At 46.7% G+C, this 19625-nt stretch overlaps 1 protein-coding gene across 9 annotated transcripts in view; it reads left to right on the top strand.

Annotated features, from left to right (window-relative positions):
- MPP2 (membrane palmitoylated protein 2) overlaps window positions 1–19625 on the top strand; it is a 56097-nt gene that overhangs the window by 20106 nt on the left and 16366 nt on the right. The window contains exons 1-5 of one of the 9 annotated variants that reach the window (XM_033919267.1): window positions 10915–11073; window positions 14036–14154; window positions 15641–15793; window positions 16330–16479; window positions 16821–17048. In XM_033919267.1, the coding sequence (XP_033775158.1) occupies window positions 10992–11073; window positions 14036–14154; window positions 15641–15793; window positions 16330–16479; window positions 16821–17048 (732 nt within the window). In that variant the 5' untranslated portion in view covers window positions 10915–10991. Of the gene's footprint in view, window positions 1–10914; window positions 11074–14035; window positions 14155–15187; window positions 15859–16253; window positions 16480–16820; window positions 17049–19625 lie in introns of those variants that run through there. The other 8 variants (XM_033919263.1, XM_033919264.1, XM_033919265.1 and 5 more) reach the window with 8 other exon arrangements.

Consider the following 19625-nt stretch of genomic DNA (forward strand, 5'->3'; position numbering starts at 1 on the left):
AGCAGTATGGGTTGTCGTCAGGGTGCTGTGGCTGTAGCTTTAATACTGTGCCACAAGGCTGACAAGGTGAGATGGTTACCACTGAGTGTATGTCCCCTCTCCCCCCCCAAGAAGTCTTTATTGGATCAAAAAAATTACAGTGCACAAATTGCCAAGCAATGATCCAAACACATAGCATGAAACTTCTCCATTTATCCCCTTTCTGTTTTCCCCACTCCCCATTACCCCACCCTCATCTCCCTCCCATCCATTCTTAACACAAGAGAAGGAAAAAGTGGAGGGGGGAGGAAGAAGGAAATATATAATGAAAATAGGGTTTGCTCTCTCTTTCATTCTTTCTCTTCTTTACCCTCTCCCCTCCGGTATCTCTGCCATTGCATGTGTGTGTCAGGGAGCATGTGGGCTGAAATGGAGAGCAGGGCGCTGTGTGAGCCCCGGGGTTCTCCTTCCTCCTGTTTCATATTGTTCTTGAGTCCTGGCCCTTCTCTTTCTGTCTCCTTTAATTTCTCTTTCTCGTAGAGCAGAAAGGATCCTGTTTGCCACATCTGGTCTCTCAAAGCCTTTCAATTGATGGCATAATCACTATTCCGGTGTCTCTTCCCCCTTGCCTGCTGAGATGCTGCTCAGAATAGGGTTGGGATGACTTAGGGGTAATTAATTCCAAAGATGCACCCAGGGAATGCAGCCGTTCCCTCCACCCGGTCCTTGCTACTGGCTAAAATTCTTCAGCTAACACGGAGGCCGACTGCTGCCCTCTTCCACAGGCATGGGTGACTCCTGTGGGACACAGGGACGCTGTTCAGTACTGTTCCCTCTAGCTGGAGTCCTTCAGCTGCATTGCTGCCAATAGAAGATGGTGATTCAATATTATGTTTTCAATCGCTAGGGACAGGCAGATTCCCTGGAGTCCTGCAGAGCTTGCCTGTCCCTTAGTGCTACAGCAACTCACATTGGCAGGACTGGAGGTGGAAGACTCCCGCTCAACTTAGAGCAGTGTATCACAAACTATGTGCTTCCTGAGATTTCAGGTGTGCTGCGAGACACGGGGGAAGAGGATAGGCACTGGCTGACTACCTACAGGACGTGCCTCGAGAGGCACATCCTGTAGGCAATCAGCTGGTTCCAGGCTCCTTCTCTCCGTGCGTCTTCCCTGCTGGCACCTCCCGCTGGTGGCTCAGAGCCCGTCTGGAGGGCCTTTGCGCATGCACGGACGGTTGACGTGCGTGACGTCCTTGTGTTGGCATCTGCGCACTTCCAGGTGCCTCAAGCTGTGGCCACTATATTTAAGTGTGCCATGGCTTGACAAAGTTTGCAAGACACTGGCTTAGAGGGAACATGCTGTCCAGGTGAAGCCTTGTCACTAAATCCATTCTGGGGTGTGACAGAGGCCCATACAAGTGTGGTCTTCTCTATATGGCCACATTCCTTTTCTTTATATGGGTCCATACAAGCTAACTCCTATTCAGGTAGTAGGTGTTGCTAGCATGCAATGACTGGCACTCCTTCCATCCTCCAGTAGCATTCCCAAACACTCCCAGCCTGGGGGAACAGAGGTCAGGTCTAGGAATCAATCCTGAGATCTCCTGCACTGCTGATAAATCATTGGACTGCCCCACAGTAAGTCATTCTTGATCTTGTGTACTTCATATGTCCTTCACCTGGGAAATTCTCTGGAAATTTGTGGACATGTGCGTATCTTTGGCAACCTGTCTGTCCCCTGCTCCAATTGCTTCTAAGCAGTTTACCGTTTTAATTAAATCTCTTCGCTATCTGTAGAGATTATACTGGAAAAGCTTTAATCTCCAGGCCGTACTGTAAGCCACTTAATAGCACACCAGCACAGCTGCCTACAAAGCGTTGGCTGAGATCCAAACAAGAGACTGAGGGTGATGGGCAAGGAATAGCAAGACGGGCAAGGAGAAGGGGCAGGGAGGAACAGATGAGGAGAGCAGAAAGGAAGCAGCTGAGAGAAGAGGTGGGGCAAGGAGCACTGGTAAGATGAGACAAGGAAAAGAGCAGGGCAAGGAGCCAGGGGGAACTGAGCAGCAGATAACTTTTTTCTAATCCTGCCCAATTACCTTGAAAAAAGCAGCCCAGCGTACAAGGAGGTGCTGAAAAGTTCTCAGTTCAATTCATTTCAATTGGGACAGTTTTCATCGAGGACTGTACACTTAGGGTTCCTTTTACTAAGGTACGCTAGCGTTTTTAGCGCACGCAGGATACTACCACACGCTACGCGGCTAGTTAATGCCCTAATGCAGCTTCGTAAAAGGAGCCCTTAGTCCAGCGAGATTCCACTTTTTTTCATTCAGTACTTTTACGACAGAACGAAAAAAAGTGGAAACTCGCTGGACTACATGTATAGCCCTCGATGGAGACTGCCCCAACTTTGTTGGACGAGCTGAGAACTTTGTTTCTTTGTTGTGTTTCTCTTTTGCACAGTCTGCAGGTGCTGCCTGTCTCTTTCCTTCATTGTGCGGCTCCTGGCCTGCCTGTCCTTGCTGTGTCTCTCAAAGCGCACTTCCTGGGCTGCCTGTCTCTTTCCCAAAAGTGAAACTCACGTGCTGTCCCGCTGTTGAGTGTTGATAGCGTTAGAGATAGGGTCAGCTCGGGAGAAGGCTAGACTGCTGATTATGATTGGCTGTGGGGAGAGGGCGGGCAAAGGCTGCCATTGGTGGGATACTGAGCACATGGTCTGCACTAAGTGCTGATTTGCTGAATGCCCAGCCGACTTGAGAATACTGTGCCATGAAGCAGCCCAAATTACAGAACAGAAATCTAAAAACCAGCCCAAAAAACTGCAACCCGCAGCTAGTCAAAATTTCCTGCAATCGGCGTTCCAAAGCAGCCCAATTGGGCGAGAAAACCGCAGACCTGGCAACTATGCTGAGCCGCTGGGAAAAAAGGCGGGGCAAGGAGCAGCAAATGAGATGAGCAGAGGGGAAGGGAGAAAGGCAGGGGCAGGGTAAGGGACAGCTGGGAAAAGAGTTGGGGCAAAGAGCAGCAGGTGAAGGGAAAAGGTTAGGGCAGTGGTCTCCAACAGACGGCCCCTGAAGTCCTCCATTGTAGCCCTCAAACAGATGGCTGAAATGCTATTCAGATCTTGTAAATGCGTTAATTTCAATCTTGCCCACTTGATACGGTAACTGCAAACAGTCTCTTAAGTGCGTTACTCGGGTGTCTCATTTAGGGAATTTGCTACTGTTGACAATCCAGAAAACAGTGAGTTTTAAAAATGCATACTTGAAGTGTTGTAGAATCAATATTAGTGTTAATTTTTAATGTTTAATACCCAGTCTGAGCAAGCAGATCAAGGCGGTTTACAAAATTAGTAGTATGTGTAAGCTTGAAACCTTTTGGAGGCCCTCAGAGCTTTCTCACAGTCACCTTGTGGCCTTTACATGAAAAAGCTTGGAGGCTATTGGGTTAGGCAGGATGGGGGAGTAGCTGGGAGAAGAGACAGGGCAAGGAGCAGTAGGTGAGAATGGAGGGCTAGGAGCACTAGGTAGAAGGACTTGGGGGGGGGGGAGGGGGGAGAGAGGAAAACAGAGAAATGGGGTTGGGGCAGCAGGTGCCAAGGAAGAGTACTGGAAGTACTGGGGAAGCGTGTGGTGCAGTGATTAAAGCTACAGCCTCAGCACCCTGAGGTAGTGGGCAAGCCACTTAATCCCCCTGTTGCCCCAGTTCATTAGATAGATTGTGAGCCCACCGGGACAGACAGGGAAAAAATGCTTGAGTACCTGAATATATTCAAATGGTTGTTATCAAAGGCCATTTCCTACCTTCACTATAGGAGACAATTGAAAACTTTTCTGTTTTCAAAGTTTTTTAGCTCCTAAAACAAATTCACTTTCATCCTGAATTATGTGTTATAGCTAATCTTTTATAAACCGCATAGAACTTTCCGGTATTTGCGGTCTAGAAATAAATAAATAAGGGTCTGAGTTGCAGACAGAATATGATGGGAAGCTTAGAGAATAGGCAGTATAATTCTAAAGCTTGAAAAGTGACAGGTGAGGGTGTTGGACTCTGCAGTACAAGGGAGGATAAGGAGAGCAGCACAGGAGCAAGTGGGCAAGTGCCAGGCGCATAAACGAGAGGGGGTGGGGGTGGGGGCAGAAAATGACTGAAGTACAAGAACATAAGAACGGCCATCACCGGAGACCCTGGGTCCATCAAGTCCGGTGATCCGCTCACGCGGAGGCCTTTCCAGGTGTAACCTGGCGAAAAACTTAGTCACCCGTAACCCTCTATGCACCTTCCGAGGAGATGTGCATCTAACTTGCCCTTAAATCCTGGAACGGTGGGTTCCGCAGCCATCTCCGCCAGGAGAACGTTCCAGGTGTCCACCACTTGCTGTGTGAAGCAGAACTTCCTGGCATTTGTCCTGGGTTTGTCCCCCCTCAGCTTCAGTCCATGACCTCTTGTCCTAGTCACATTTGACAACGCAAATAACTTTTTGTCCTGCTCTATCTTGTTGATTCCTTTTATTATTTTAAAAGTCTCAATCAGATCCCCTCGCAGAGGGAGAACAGTCCCAGTTTTCTAAGCCGTTCTTCATAGTTCAAGTTCTCCATACCTTTTAGCAGCTTCGTTGCTCGCCTCTGCACCCTCTCGAGCAGTTTTATATCCTTCTTTAGATAGGGAGACCAAGTGTGGTCTGACCATTGCTCTATAAAGCGGCATTATGACACACTCCGATCTACTCGTGATTCCCTTCTTTATCATGCCCAACAAGCTAACAGAAAATATAAGGAAAATCTCCTACCAATCTGACAGGGGTGGAGAGGGTCAGTTTAGCGCTGGAGGACCAGCCAGAAAGAGGAAACACTTGGCAGGGGGTGTGCTGGACAGGTGGCAGGACCTTGAGTGGAGCATAGTCAAAAAGCTACACTTTTAGGAGGTATATATTGCTGGGAAGAGGACACTAGGAGGGGTGGAGAGGGCATTTAGTCATATGGCAGTTCAAGTGAAAAACATAACTGCAGAGTTGACTCCCAGGGCCTTATTAGGTATTTAGGGCCCGGACTTTTCTCCCTGCTCTCCCCCTTCTGCTGCAAAGTGATTAAGCCTGAGGTGTGTAGCTGCAGCTTCCTGTTGCTGGAGGATAGAGTCATCTGGGTGACTGGAGAGGAGGGGATGTCTCTTTAAAATTTGTATTACAAGGACATTAAGCTACAGTATGTAATCCTTCCCGGCTGCCATGGAAACCAGGGCCTAATAGAGTCAGTGCCAGTCCTCAGCAGTCTGTCCTGCAGAGGTTCTGCTAACACAGTGTGTGGCTGCAGGAGGTGGGGAACAAGCGAAGTAACAGGGACCAGGGAGCTTTTAAATGATATACGTATCCCCCCCCCAAATATCTGCACAAGAGATGGGAGCCGTGTCCCCAAACGTAGAGAGCAAGCCGGTGCATCCTTTACAATCACGCTGGGAAGACCAGCAATCTTGAGAGGCGGGTTGCTGAAATTCTTGCAACCAGTCACTATTTCTGCTTCCCTACTATTCCCAATAATAATTGCTGCCTCCAGCCCCAACTAAACATGTTTATTTATTGATTGGGAATTGTTAACCGCCTTTATGAAAAGATTCACCCAAGGCAGTGTACAGCAGGTGCAGTTGAACATAAAACTTACAATTTTGTTAACAGCATAACAGTAGTAAAATGACCAAATATAGACATAAATACAGTATGACAGTTCTTATGTTCTTAATCCACGAGGTAAACTTGAAATCAGCATATTGAAATAGTGTAATAAATATACAGATTTAACAGCACTGAAATTCAAATAACAGACATAATACAAAGTCAGCAAATACCTACCGTATTTTTTGCTCCATAAGACGCACCTGACCATAAGACGCACCCACTTGTAGAGGAGGAAAAACCAACAAAAAAAATTCTGAACCAAATGGTGTACCCTGTCCCCCTCTGGTGGTCTAGTGGTAGGCCGGGACAGGGTACAGGGCACGTCTAATGTTAGGTAGTCTAATGGCAGCCAGCCAGCCAGAACCCCCCCTCCGGTACCTTTTTTAATCCCTCTCTCCCTTCCTAGACAGCTGTCTCAGTATTTTTATCACCCCCCTGGTACCTTTCTAAAACACCCCCCTCCCCCTCCAGGTATAATTTTTTTAACCCCCCTTACCATTTTAAAAATCCCCCCCGCCGCAAGCCCCTTTTTAAAACATCTCCCCACATGCCTCCCACCGCACCTTTTTAAAACTTCCCCCCCCCCCGCAAATACCTGCCACCACACCTTTTTCACACCCCCCCCTGCAAACACCCGCCGCCGTCGTACCTTGTTAAAAACATCCTGGTGGTCTAGCGTGATTCCTCCCTCGCTTGCCGTCTCCTATTTCCCAGACAAGAGCTTTCTGTGCTCCTGCCTGGCCCTGCGCTGCTTTCTGATTGGCTGCCGTCAGTTCTCGCGTCCACGCACTTCTGGATGCCCTCCAACCGCGGACCCGCGTTTAAGTGTGCCACGGCTTTAAAACGTTTGCGGCACACTGTTAGAGGCTTAGGAGAAGAGCCAGGTTTTCATCTGTTTACTGAAGTAGAGGTAGTCGCGAGTTAGGGTTAATCCCTCTGAGTGTAAATTTCAGAGCATGAGGGCTACTCCTGAGAAGGCTCGCTGGCGGGTATCACATCGTACGATTTCTTTTGACGAGGGTACTGATAGTGATGACCTTTGAGAGAACCTGTCTGCTGTCTATTGGTTCTGTTTGCTATATACAGTAGTTTCTGAGTAAACTAAAACTTAAATTTGTAGACCGGGTCATCACCAATTGACACTCGCCTCGGTTAACAAAAGAAAAAAAAAAAAAAAATACAAAAGAAGAGCAAGCTAAATAAAAAAAGGATCATCAATATGACTAATTTCCAAAATGTTTGGCAAACAAAGTTGTCTTCAAAGCTTTCCGAAATGAAAAAAAAAGGGAGTTAAAAAAAGGTTATTCCAGAGCTCCGTCAATTTGAAAGAGAAAGAGTGACTAAATTTTCTGAGAGAGTTAAGATTTTACCCTTAAGAGAAGGAAAAGAAAGTTTCAGTTTTTGAGAGCTTCTTGCAAGGTGAGGTCTCTATCCATTCAAATCTAAGGGGACAAGAGTAATGAGAATACCAAATAGGATCTTAAATGCGATAGAAATGCGCTTGAATTGAATTCTGAGATGAACTGGGAGCCAATGTAATTCTTTGAGTAATGGAGACACATGGTCGAATTTAATAATAATAATAATTTATTACTTATATAGCGCCAAAGCCGTAGAAGTTCAAGGCGGTTTGCAGTAAAGAAGGGCTGGACAATCGGCGAATGGGTACCATCGGAGAAAGGGTACAATCAGCAAATACAATCGGTGAATGGGAAACAATCCGCAAAATAGATACAATTAATAGATGTAAGTAGGGGAGCTGATACAATATAAGGCAGGGGTGTCCAATGTCGGTCCTCGAGGGCCGCAATCCAGTCAGGTTTTCAGGATTTCCCCAATGAATATGCATTGAAAGCAGTGCATGCACACAGATCTCATGCATATTCATTGGGGAAATCCTGAAAACCCGACTGGATTGCGGCCCTCGAGGACCGACATTGGACACCCCTGATATAAGGGGTTAGGAGGGAGGGAGGAGAAAGGTGAGTATGGCAGCAGTATTTTGTATCAAATGGATGCTTTGCAAGCTGGCCTTAGATAAACCAAAATACATTGCGTTGCAATAATCCAGGCGAGCCAAAACAACGGATTGAACCAGAACAGGAAAATGTTGACAAAAACATGCTCTTACTCTCCTTAAAGTACGGAGGCTGAAAAAGCAAATTTTTTACAAGAGAATTGATTTGATCCTTAAATGTGAGTGAAGAATCAATAAGGACACCTAGGGCTCCTTTTACGAAGGATTAGCGCGCGCTCAAGAGGAGGCGGCAGCGGCTAGCGTGCGCGGCATTTTAGCACGTGCTAAGGCCCTAACACGCCTTCGTAAAAGGAGCCCCTAGTATTAATGTAGAAAACTCGATTTTCAAAGACTCGCCCGAATCCCAAATCACAGCAGAAGGGAGGCAATCTAATTGTGGACCTTGCCACCAAAGTTTTCTTTTTGCAGCATTAAATTTCATCCGGACCATCCATGCCCCGTATTGGAGTTTAGTAATACAATTATTTATATCAGATGACAGGTTAATGAGATCTGAATCGACCTCAAGTAACATGAAAATATCATCGGCATATGTCAGTAAGGTTTGCAGATGACACTAACTGTTCAAAGTTGTTGAAACGCGTGCGGATTGTGAAAAATTGCAGGTGATCTTTAGGAAATTGAAAGATTGGGCGCCCAAGTGGCAGAGGAAATTTAATGTGGACAAATGCAAAGCGATGCACATTGGGAAGAATAACCTGAATCACAGTTACCGGATGCTAGGGTCCACCTTGGGGGTTAGCGCCCAAGAAAAGGATCTGGGTATTATTATAGACAATACGATGATGGTAAAGGGGAATGGAACTCCTCTCATACGAGGAAAGACTAAAACAGTTAGGGCTCTTCAGCTTGGAAAAGAGACGGCTGAGGGGAGATATGATTGAAGTCTACAAAATCCCGAGTGGAGTAGAACGGGTACAAGTGGATCGATTTTTCACTCTGTCAAAAATGACAAAGACTAGGGGACACTCGATGAAGTTACAGGGAAATACTTTTAAAACCAATAGGAGGAAATTTTTTTTCACCCAGAGAATAGTTAAGTTCTGGAACACGTTGCCGGAGGATGTGGTAAGAGCGGATAGCATAGCTGGTTTTAAGGAAGGTTTGGACAAGTTCCTGGAGGAAAAGTCCATAGTCTGTTATTGAGAAAGACATGGGGGGAAGCCACTGCTTGCCCTGCATCGGTAGCATGGAATATTCTTACACCTTGGATTTTGGCCAGGTATTAGTGACCTGGATTGGCCACCGTGAGAACAGGCTACTGGGCCTGATGGACCATTGATCTGACCCAGTAAGTCTTTTCTTATGTTCTTATGACTATTCAGATCATAGTGTTCCAGTGTGCTCATGTAGTTGTTAAATAAAATTGGGGACAATGGGGAACCCTGAGGAATGCCACAGGTGGCTCTCCAAGATTTAGAAATAGAACCGTTCATGTCAACTGAATAAGAGCGAGATAGCAAGAAATTTTGAGAACCAGCCCAGGACAACCTGATCAAGACCAGTTGCTGAAAGCAGGTAAAGTTAAAACGTCATGGTTAAGACATTAACTTTTGTCGTACAAATCAATACAAAAACACACTATAACAAATTACATACTTACATATAAAATCAAATTGCATATGACATACACATTGCATCAACGATGAATGTCATTTAAGGTAGAAACTGGCGAAACCCTAACATACATCAAAATATAAAATTCCATAAGGCATACAAGATGCCTCAATGACAGACATCATTATGCCGGATGAAACAGACCAGACCATCGAACGCCTCTGTGACCAGCACTCAACCTTCATCACTCCTTCTCCCTCAGCCAAACTCAAATCCTATATTTCATCTTACAGAACTGGTGTCATTTCAGCATTTTCCTAAAGTTCTGTAAATTTTGCTGTTGGCGAATGTATCCTGGAAGGTTGTTCCAGTCAAAGACACTGTTTCTGGAAGAGGAAAGCCTTCAGTCCCGCACAGATGAAACAGACAGATCACAATGCTCAATTGAGTGAAGCATCGAGCTGGCTCACGCGGCAATTTGCTCTGGACCAGGTGTTTAGGGGCCAACTTCTGTAAGCACATGAAAACATTTACCAAAAGCTTGTAACGTATCTTGTCCCTTACTTTCAGCCAATACAACCTTATAAAATATTCCGTTACATGCTCCCGTCTATCCAATTTAAATAGAGAGCGTACCACTGAATTCTGGGCCACCTGAAGCGCACCCAAAACTGAGTCTGGTACTCCCAAGAACACCAGACTGCAATAGTCGAAAACGGACAAAACCATCGATTGCAGCACCGTCCTAAACAATGTGGCCTCCAAATAAGGTCTAAAACCATTGACGAACCGAAGATGAAAATACACCTTCCGAACCACTGCAAGCACCTGCCTCCAAATCTTGATTTATGCCAATGCTAGCCCCAGGGCATCCACAGAATTTTTGCAGGTGAAATTGCAGGTTCAAGCAGTGGGGTGGGGGGGGGGTGGAGGTGGCGGTCCACCCCTGGCGCCATCTTGATAGGAGGCAGCACCTGTCCTCTTCTTTGTCGTCCCCCCCAACTCCTTCCCCATCCCCCACCCTCACTGCCTTGCGTGCGGGCCGCTTCCCTTCTCCCGTACCTCTGTAACATTCGTGGCACGAGCAGCAACCCCCAACCTGCTGTCGTGCTTGTGTCAGCATTCTTCTGACATCACTTCCTGGATTCCCGCCTAGGAAGTGACATCAGAGGGAGAGCCCACACCGGCGCTACAGTAGCTTGGGGGTTTCTGCTCACGTCACAAACATTAGAGAGGTATAGGGGAAGGGAAGCAGCATGCGTGCGTGGCAGTGGGGTGGGGGCGGGGAAGGAGCCTATAGGAATGGGAGGGTGGGGAAGGGGCCCCACCACCCCAGGCGCTTCTCACCATCGCTACGCCACAGGGTTCAAGGACTTGTACCTCTGAGGGAGGCAGGGGGGGGGCTGGTTTAGGAGATAGGCACGGTATGAAGCAGTGTCCAGGAATTTACATGCCCTCCTTATTTGTCAAGAGCTTCTTCCCCTGCACAATCCAGATCAGCTGGAAGTGCCTGCTTTTGTCAAGCGCTCTAATGACATCCTCTTCCCACCTCCTTTTGAGGTGAGAAGAAGAGGCGTAGACTTGGTGCCAGTTGGATTTTTCTTCATCTCTCTAACCACTCCTCTCCAGCCGCTGCTCCGATTCCCAGCACCTCCCCACCGTGCTGTCTGGCAGATCGGAGGCTTCAAGCTGGGAAGTGGTGGCGGTGGGGGGCTCTTTCTTTGTGGACCCCCCCCCTGGCCTGTAGCCATGAGCATCAGCCCCGCCAGTAACAGGTCCCTGGAAGGGATCTCCCTGAACTCCATGGAGGAGATGGAGCTGCGCAGAGAAGGTAGGGGGTGAGGGGTTGAATGCACGGCCTGCTGATCAGTACTGTGGGGTGGGGGGGTCTGGGAAACTGCTCCTTCTGTCAGGGAGAAGGATTCATTTCCAGGACACACAAAATTTAGCTTCCAGCTGACTTTCTGTTTTCTGATTCCTGTTGTATGATTCTTACCGTCCTTCTCTTTCCTTGTTTCCTGTTCTATCTGAGGCAGGCGGCAAGGATCCAGAGTGTATCAAGAGGATGGGGAGGAGGCTTTGGGCTGAAGCCTGAATTTGGACCTTTAGCAGAAGGGGATGAAAAGAGGCCCCTGCTCTAACCCTCGTGTCCTGGAAAGCAAATGCTGGGAAAAGAGCCAGCCTGCTCCTAGAACAGAGAGAAGGAACAAGGAGCTGCTTCTCTTCCCCTTATCCCCAGGGATCCCACCTCTGGCATTGTGTGTGTGGAGGTGGGGGGGGGGGGGAAGCTGCTGGGAAGCTGCTTCATGCTACATGCTCTGATTGTCTCAGACTTGAATGTGGCATTCATGGGGGGAGGGGGGAGGGATGTCACTAGAGCCACCAGTGCTTTGTCCATAATAGGTTCTTTACTATAAAATTCAAGATCAGCTTTAGGTTTACTGGACCCTTGCAATTAGAATTTGGCTTGAATTGAACATTTCTTTTTAGTATCTTCAAAGTGATACAAGCAGCTGCCCCCTTTCCCTAGCCACACAACCCCTCATGCTTCCTTCTCCACATCCCCAGCCATTTGCAGCAGGCTTCTTTTGCCCTCTGTAACCCTGGCACTCAGCTCGTACACCAAGTGACTTGGCTTCTGCTGTCATCTCCCTGTAACTGGTCAGGGTGGAAGAGGGAGGGCAGGATCTGCTTATTTTGGGCTTCAGATTTTAGACCAAAGAGGTGCAGGGCTGCCTGTTCTCACTGCTGTCTGCCCCCTTCCTTTGCCAGGGGACTTACAAAGACTCCATGATGTTCTTCTTTCCCACAGCCGCAGTGGCGAACTATGGGTGGGCACGGGGGCCACCCTTTCTGGCCCCCTAAACAATACAGTGACGGCCACTTCACTCCCCTCTCTCCCTCTTCTCCACCCCTGGAACCGGCAACACTTCCTCTCTCTGCTTTACCTCAGCACCTTTGTGGGCAGCAGCAGCAGCAATGCATGTCTGCTGCCCACACTTGGCCCTCCGTTTCCTGCCCTTGCTGATGTCACTTCCTGTTTCTTCTCTCAATCAGGGAGCGGATGTGCATTGCTACTGCCACCAGTGAAGTTTCTGAGTTAGATTGGGTGGGGGCAGACATGGGGAGGGGGGGGGAATTGTGGAAGGTCAACCCAAAACGAGAGCTCTGGCTGTGCCCCTGCACAGATGAGGGAGGTCATCACAAAAACATCAAAGTGATCATTTCTGGATCCCTTTGCTTGTGGATTGGGCACCGAGAGGGTTGCTCACTGGCTGCAGAGCTCCTTTGGCTTGGCTGATACATTGCTGATAACATCGGTAGGGTGGGGCGAGGCAAACAATGGGGACTGGGGAAGCATCAAAGGCTTTGAGAATCTTCAACCATATTTAGGAACTGTAGAAAGGAGAACAAAGTTTAGTCCTGGTTCTATACACATGTTGAGGATAATTTTATATAACATTTACAACAGGCCGGCCAAGTCTCCAGCTTTTGCAGGTCTTCTCCCGCCCTCCCGCTGATGAGCCACGATCTGCCACTGACCCACCTGTGCTGTGACAGCAGGAAAGGCCTGCAAAAAAACATCATTTCCTGCTGCTACGGCACGAGGTGGCGACTTCATTTGCCTCTGGCTGCCAATCGGCAATGGGCTGGGCTGGGTAGAGCGATGGATGGGGCAGACCCTGAATCTCCCGCTGAGTGGTTTTGGACCCTCTTGGCAGTTCTTTTTCTGGAGCCATATGGTAAGCATAACTACAACAGGAGGATGGTTTTTTACTTCCACTGCTTTCAGTGGAAGCAAACCTGAATGTTTCAATCCATTCTCTTTTTTCTGGAGCCATATGGTAACCCTAGTTACAGTATGCATGCGAACTAGTGTTAGCTAGGGTGCACACATGCACTAGGCATTCTCAGAGACAGAGTGGAGTCATGATTTAAGTTCATTAGAGAAATTATGTGTGTGTGTGTTAACATTTACATCTGCTTTTGAGCAGGTATAATGTCTGCATCTTCAGTCTAGTTGTGGTTTCTGCAGAATCTATGTTGGTATTTTTATAAAGAAACAGAAGTGACTTCCAGCCATATTAGGCAGATGCCCCATATAAAATTATCCCTAAATGCCGAGAGATCTAGTTCCATTCTTTATTAGGAAATCAGGGCAGAGAGGTAAAACCAGGACTGGATCATTCTGTTGGGGAAGACATAGAGCCACTGACAACCTCGGGACTGAGTGCCACACAGCACAGAGGTGTCTCCAGCTTTTGAACGCCTGAAATTCTCCAGGAGGATGAACTCTGGATGTTGTGGAGTGTTGAACATTGGGTACTCCTCATCTGGATACTTGCTCTCAGGCAGGACTTGGTAGATCAGTGATTTCACTCACCTCTGAGTAATCTTTTGGAGTTCTTTACTATATTGGCTTCAAGATAAACTGACAAAAATCTTAAGAGCACACTTTGCTGACTTATTGAGAGACATTTTCAGCCTGGACCAAAAGGGTTAACAAAAGTGATTAAGGTGGAGGACACACAGGGTAACCATATGGCTCCAGAAAAAAAGAAAATGGATTGAGAAATCCGGGTTTTACTTCTGCTGCTTTCAATGGAAGTAAAACCTACCGGTATATGTCTCAATCTATCCTCCTTTTACTGGAGCCATATGGTAACCCTAAACAGAAACAGCAAAATAAGAACTGTGGTGCTGTCTCTTCTCTGTTTCCTCCTCTCACCTTCTCTGTCTGGGGTCGGTTTCACTCTCTCAGCATCTCTCTTTCTCTCTCTGTCTCTGCACAGCCATGCAGCAGGTCCTGGATAACCTCCACGACCTCCCGAACTCCACAGGTGCGGCTGACCTGGATCTTATCTTCCTCAGAGGGATCATGGAGAGCCCTATAGTAAGATCCCTGGCTAAGGTACCGTTTAAGAGGGGTGGGGGCTGGGAGCATGGTGCTCTTGAGGAGACCCCTCCCCCCCCTTCCTCCTCATCCTTTTCTGGATCCTTTGTGCAGATGGCAGTGTATCTATAAACTACACTTTTGGGTATTTCTGTGACGTGGCATGCTGTTTTAGGAGAAATTATAATCTAGCAGCTGCAGGCACTGCTTAACTCTCTGCTGAATTCTGCCATGCGGTAGCGCTTTGGATCAGTGGCATTGCTTCATTTTTGAATTATGCTCCAAAACCTTTCTTTCACCTGCACGTCTGCATACGTGTCTGTGTGTATGACTTTGTATGTTGTGTCTTTGGACACACGCATGTGTGTGTTCATGTAGCCCATGCATTTAGGTTTACATGCCAGCCTGTTCACAGATGTGTGTGTGCATGGTATTTGTTCGCTGATGCATGTAAGCATTTGCTCATTTATGTGTCTGATGTGTGTGTGTGTGTGTGTGTGTGTGTGTGCACGCACGCGCTTGGGAAATGGTTTCTACCTGCTTAGCCTTCTGTTTCTCTCTTTTTTTTTTTCTTAGCCCGTTCTGTTTTTAGCCAAGAGCTGTCATCGGCTGTCGCTGTAGCTCAGACCTGAATTGAGCACTGCCCGCATTCCCTGCTTTCTACACACAGGAGATGGCTAATGAGCTCTGGGCTGGGAAGATGCTTGTCCACTTGTGGCCCTCTTGAACGCTTTGACTTGTCATTGGTCTGGTGCCTCTTTCTGATAGATCTGGGAGGAGGGCAATTCTGTCAGGGGGTAGAGAGGGCAGGGCTTTTTTCTGGTCACCAATATTTGGACCAATTAGCAGTGTCCCGCAAACTTTGTCGAGCCGCGGCACACTAAATGTAGTGGCCGTGGCTCGAGGCATCCTGAAGTGCGCAGATGTCAATGCGATGACATCACACGCATGCGTGATGTCATCATGTCGACATCCGCGCATTTGCAAAGGCTCTCCAGATGGGCCCTGAGTCATCAGTGGGGGGGGGGGGGGGGGGGGCAGCAGGGAAGATGTACGGAGAGAAAGAGAGGCGCTGGCATCGGTTGATTGCCTAAAGACGTGCCTCTCGCCGCAAGAGACACATCCTCCCCAGTGTCTCGCGGCTCATCTGAAATCTCAGGAGGCACACAAGTGTGCCGCGGCACTTAGTTTGCGTTACACTGAATTAGAGAAAATCACTCTGTGCAGTAGAAGGAGGGGAAATTAGATTTTTTTTTTTTTTTTGGGGGGGGGTCTTGAGGCAGTTTGTACACAATTGCTTTGATCTGTGTTTACCTCACTGGCCTGTCTCCCAACCTGTTTTCCTTAAAGCATTCGCTGCACTGGAAAATGCATCTGATATCCTTGAAACGGTGCCCTTAACCTCACCGTGTAGGCCGGGTGGCAGGGATAGTCACTGGACATATGTTTATGCAAACATATATAGTATGTTTCTCATCTCTGTGTCCTTCTTCCCTCCCCTGAGGCTCACGAACGACTGGAGGAGACTAAGCTGGAAGCCGTCAGAGATAACAACTTGGAGCTGGTTCAGGAGATCCTGAAGGACATTTCCCAGATTATGGAGTACAGCAGTGCCGCCACAGAGCTGGCTCACATCCTTCAGGAGCCGCACTTCCGGGTACGAGACCCAGCAGAGAGAGATGGGCAGGGGAGGACACCACAGGGATCTTTCCCCATCACTAGGTACCAGGCTGGGGGAGGGGAGGGGATGAAGAAGGAGATGGTAAAAGAGAGAGCTGGAAAAAGAACTGAAGTACAGAATAATCACATATTAGCAGACACTAGATCAGGACGGGGACATGACAGACAAAAAAAGGGAGGAGAAAGGGGAAGAATGCAGGATTGTAGAGAAGAAGAAGGGGGGAGAAAGGCATAGAGGGGAAGGGGAGGTGTAAAGTCAGGGAAGGAAGGAGAAGGGGAGGAAGCAGGGAGCTAGGAGGGAGAAGGGGATGAGAGTAGGCAGGCAGGGAGGGAGAAGGGGAAGAAGCAGGGAGCTAGGAGGGAGAAGGGGATGAGAGGAGGCAGGCAGGGAGGGAGGGAGAAGGAGAATTTTACTTTGTACTCTCTTTTTGCTGTAGGATATCCCACTACTCAAGCCATTCTAGTTCTCTGAATTTTTATTTTTCCTTGCAACTCAATTTGGACTACTTTAAGTCCCTCCTGGAAACACACGATTCTGTAGCCTCCAAGAGCTATGAGACACCGCCGCCCAGCCCACTCCTGGACCCCACGTTCAACAACCAGCCTGTGCCGCCAGATGCAGTGCGCATGGTTGGAATCCGAAAAACTGCTGGGGAACATCTGGTAAGGAAGGAGATAGGTTCCCAACCACCACTAGTGCATGTGTTTTGGGGAAAGACTGGCACTAGCAGACAGGATATGATGTCAGAGGAGGAGAATGGATGAGTGGAGTGACATTTACTAGAGATGATGTCGGAGAGGAAGGAATATTGGCTAGGATAATGTCAGAGGAAAATGATAAGGGCTAATGTCAAAAGAGAAGAAGAAGAAACACTGAACCCTGATGATGTCAGAGAAGGCACTTAGCTTGTGGTGATAACAGAGGGAGAGGTCATGTATATGCCTCGGGGATGGGGGTTATCTTGTTCATGTCTTTCACTTAATGCTTGCTCCTTTGTCCGAAGGGTGTGACCTTTCGCGTTGAGAGTGGGGAGCTGGTGATTGCGCGCATCTTGCACGGCGGGATGATCGATCAGCAGGGTCTGCTCCACGTGGGTGACGTCATTAAGGAGGTGAATGGAAAGGAAGTCGGCAATGACCCCAAAGTGCTACAGGAGATGTTGAAGAATGCCAGCGGAAGTGTGGTGCTGAAGATCTTGCCCAGTTACCAAGAACCTCACCCACTACGCCAGGTAAGAGCCTGACCAGACTGGCCATAGGAAGCACTGGGCCAGGCTGCTGGTATTTTATCATGTCTTTCTCCTTCTTATGAAATTGTAGCTGTAGGACCAAACTGCAGGGAGGAGGAGGGCATCGGAAATCAAACACTAACCTAAAGTCCTCCTTGTAGGCCATTCTGAATTCTTTTTTTTAAGTTCCAAAATTTTATATAGTAATATATATTACACAAATTGCTCATAACACTATTAACACAAAACAGGATATTAAAATACGAAATCCTTGAAATGAAACTCCCTTCCCCTCCCTCCCATCCCATTTGCAGAGGGTGAAAAACCAACATCCATCCACATCTACATGCATACATCTCCATTCTTTCACAATAATTCAATTACTATCTGCAAACTCTTGCATGGGCGCCCATAATGATCTAAATCGGGCCCCTTTACCTCTCTTCTCTATTTTGGTCTTGTGGACAAGAAAAAAGAACACTAGATCATATTTTATTCTATTGTCCTATGGTTCATAACTTCTGGCAACAGGTGTGGAATCACATTCAAACATTATTACATATAAATGTTCCCTTGACATGTTCTGGAGTGATCTTTAATCTCTTTGCGTCTGTTGATATCACTAATAGAGAATGACACGGTGACAAAATTCATCACCGTTCCCATCCCCGCGGATAACCACGGGAAATAATCCCATGTCATTTGCTAGTGTCTATTTCAACCTCGGTCCTTCTACACCAGCATTCTTCAAAGCAAAGCTTGCGGGTCAGTGGTTGTGGCCATTCATACTCTGATTCTTATCTGAGCCAAGGATAATGAAGCCATTGTGACATCACTGATGTGATTGGCTCTTAGGCACTGAGGCATTATGACATCACAATATCTGCTCTGGATACCAGAGACTGTCATTCTGTAGTGTCTGTTTCAACCTCGGTCCTTCTACACCAGCATTCTTCAAAGCAAAGCTTGCGGGTCAGTGGTTGTGCCCAATTATACTCTGATTCTTCCCTCTCTCCTTAAAGAATGACATGAAGATGGTTTCCCGCGGTTATCCGTGGGGACGGGAACGGTGATGAATTTTGTCACCGTGTCATTCTCTAATCACTAATATTCATAAAAGACTGGTAGCTATACTTACTGTTGTAGGAATCCAAACCATTTTGAAAACCTGGGGAAATGCATCCTTGTTGTCTTTCCAATTTTGGTGGAATTCAGTGTGTTTAGTTGGAAAATATGTTTAGTTGATTTCTTGCTATATCACCGTTCGAGCCACCTAACATGGCTTTGTATCCCTCACCTTTTTCTTTTGTTCACAAGAATTCTGTAGAAAAAGTGTCTATAAAGGAGCAGCTTCTAGTGGGGTTTTGTTTGCCATTCGCTGTATTCATTTCTTTGAATATGTTCTCTTCCCTGCTGTCCTCGGAAGCTTTTTCATCTCACCAGTTTAGGTACACTTCAGATTCTAGCCGAAGCTGAGAGATTAAAAAAGGGGGGAAAAAATCTAGGTTAGCTCAACAGTTGAGTTCTTTAGGATTGAAAAATTTAATGATGAACCTGCATCTGATCTTTCAAAACAGTAGGATGGTTGTAATAGTTTAACCTGGCACTATATTTAAGTATCATTTCTTCACTACAATTTAAAATTATTTAATTCAACAAGATTCTTGTCCTTTAATAATAGGGGGTGATTTTAATAGGGTGGCAGATCCAGAGATAGACAATTCGGTGCTTCAGGCGGCGGATAGACTAGATGTCACGAAAGGGATTTTTTTGTTTTGTGATTTTTTTTTTTTTTAATTTATTGGATATCTGGAGGGTGATGTATCCTTTAGATAGGGATTATAATTGTTCTAGGGCTCACAATACTCATTCCAGGATTGATTATCTCCTCTGCTCTGATATATTGTTTCCGAAAGTTCAAGAGGCTGGTATAGGACATACAGAAATATCAGATCATGCCTTTGCTTGGGTTACATTAACCCTTTTTTTCTGAGTTTTTGAGTATATCTCAATGGAGATTTCGGTTGGATTTATATCATGATATTAAATTTAAAAAACATATTCTTGGTTGTTGGAATTCTTATCAGATTAATAATGAACAACAGAAGGAAACTTCTACTCTGTTTTGGGAAACGGCAAAGGCAGTATTGAGGGGAAAATTATTGCGTATTCTAGTCAAAAGAAAGCCCGTGATAGAGCTATTTTACGCTTAGAAAAACAAATTATTAAAATTAGAGGTAATCATATCAGGTGTCCTACGGAGGATAATACTTCTCAACTATTGGCAACACAACTCCAGTTGAATGAGCTCCTTCATCAAAGGGCTATTAAATCAGTAAAATATTATCAATGTCAATTGTATAAACACGGTACTAAGACAGGAGTATTTTTGGCTCATTTGGTTAGGGGAAAATATATTCCATCTAGAATTTCACAAATTCAGTCGGTTCAAGGTCAAGTTTACACAAAAGATAAAGATATTGGTAAAATATTTCAGGAATATTATTCTTCTCTGTTTGCTCCTAGTCAAGATAAAGGGATCTGGCAGTTGGTGACAGTTGGCAGGACAGTTACCTTGCT

This window comes from Geotrypetes seraphini, chromosome 13 (genome assembly GCF_902459505.1).
Source record: "Geotrypetes seraphini chromosome 13, aGeoSer1.1, whole genome shotgun sequence".
NCBI classification, from domain to species: Eukaryota; Metazoa; Chordata; class Amphibia; order Gymnophiona; family Dermophiidae; genus Geotrypetes; species Geotrypetes seraphini.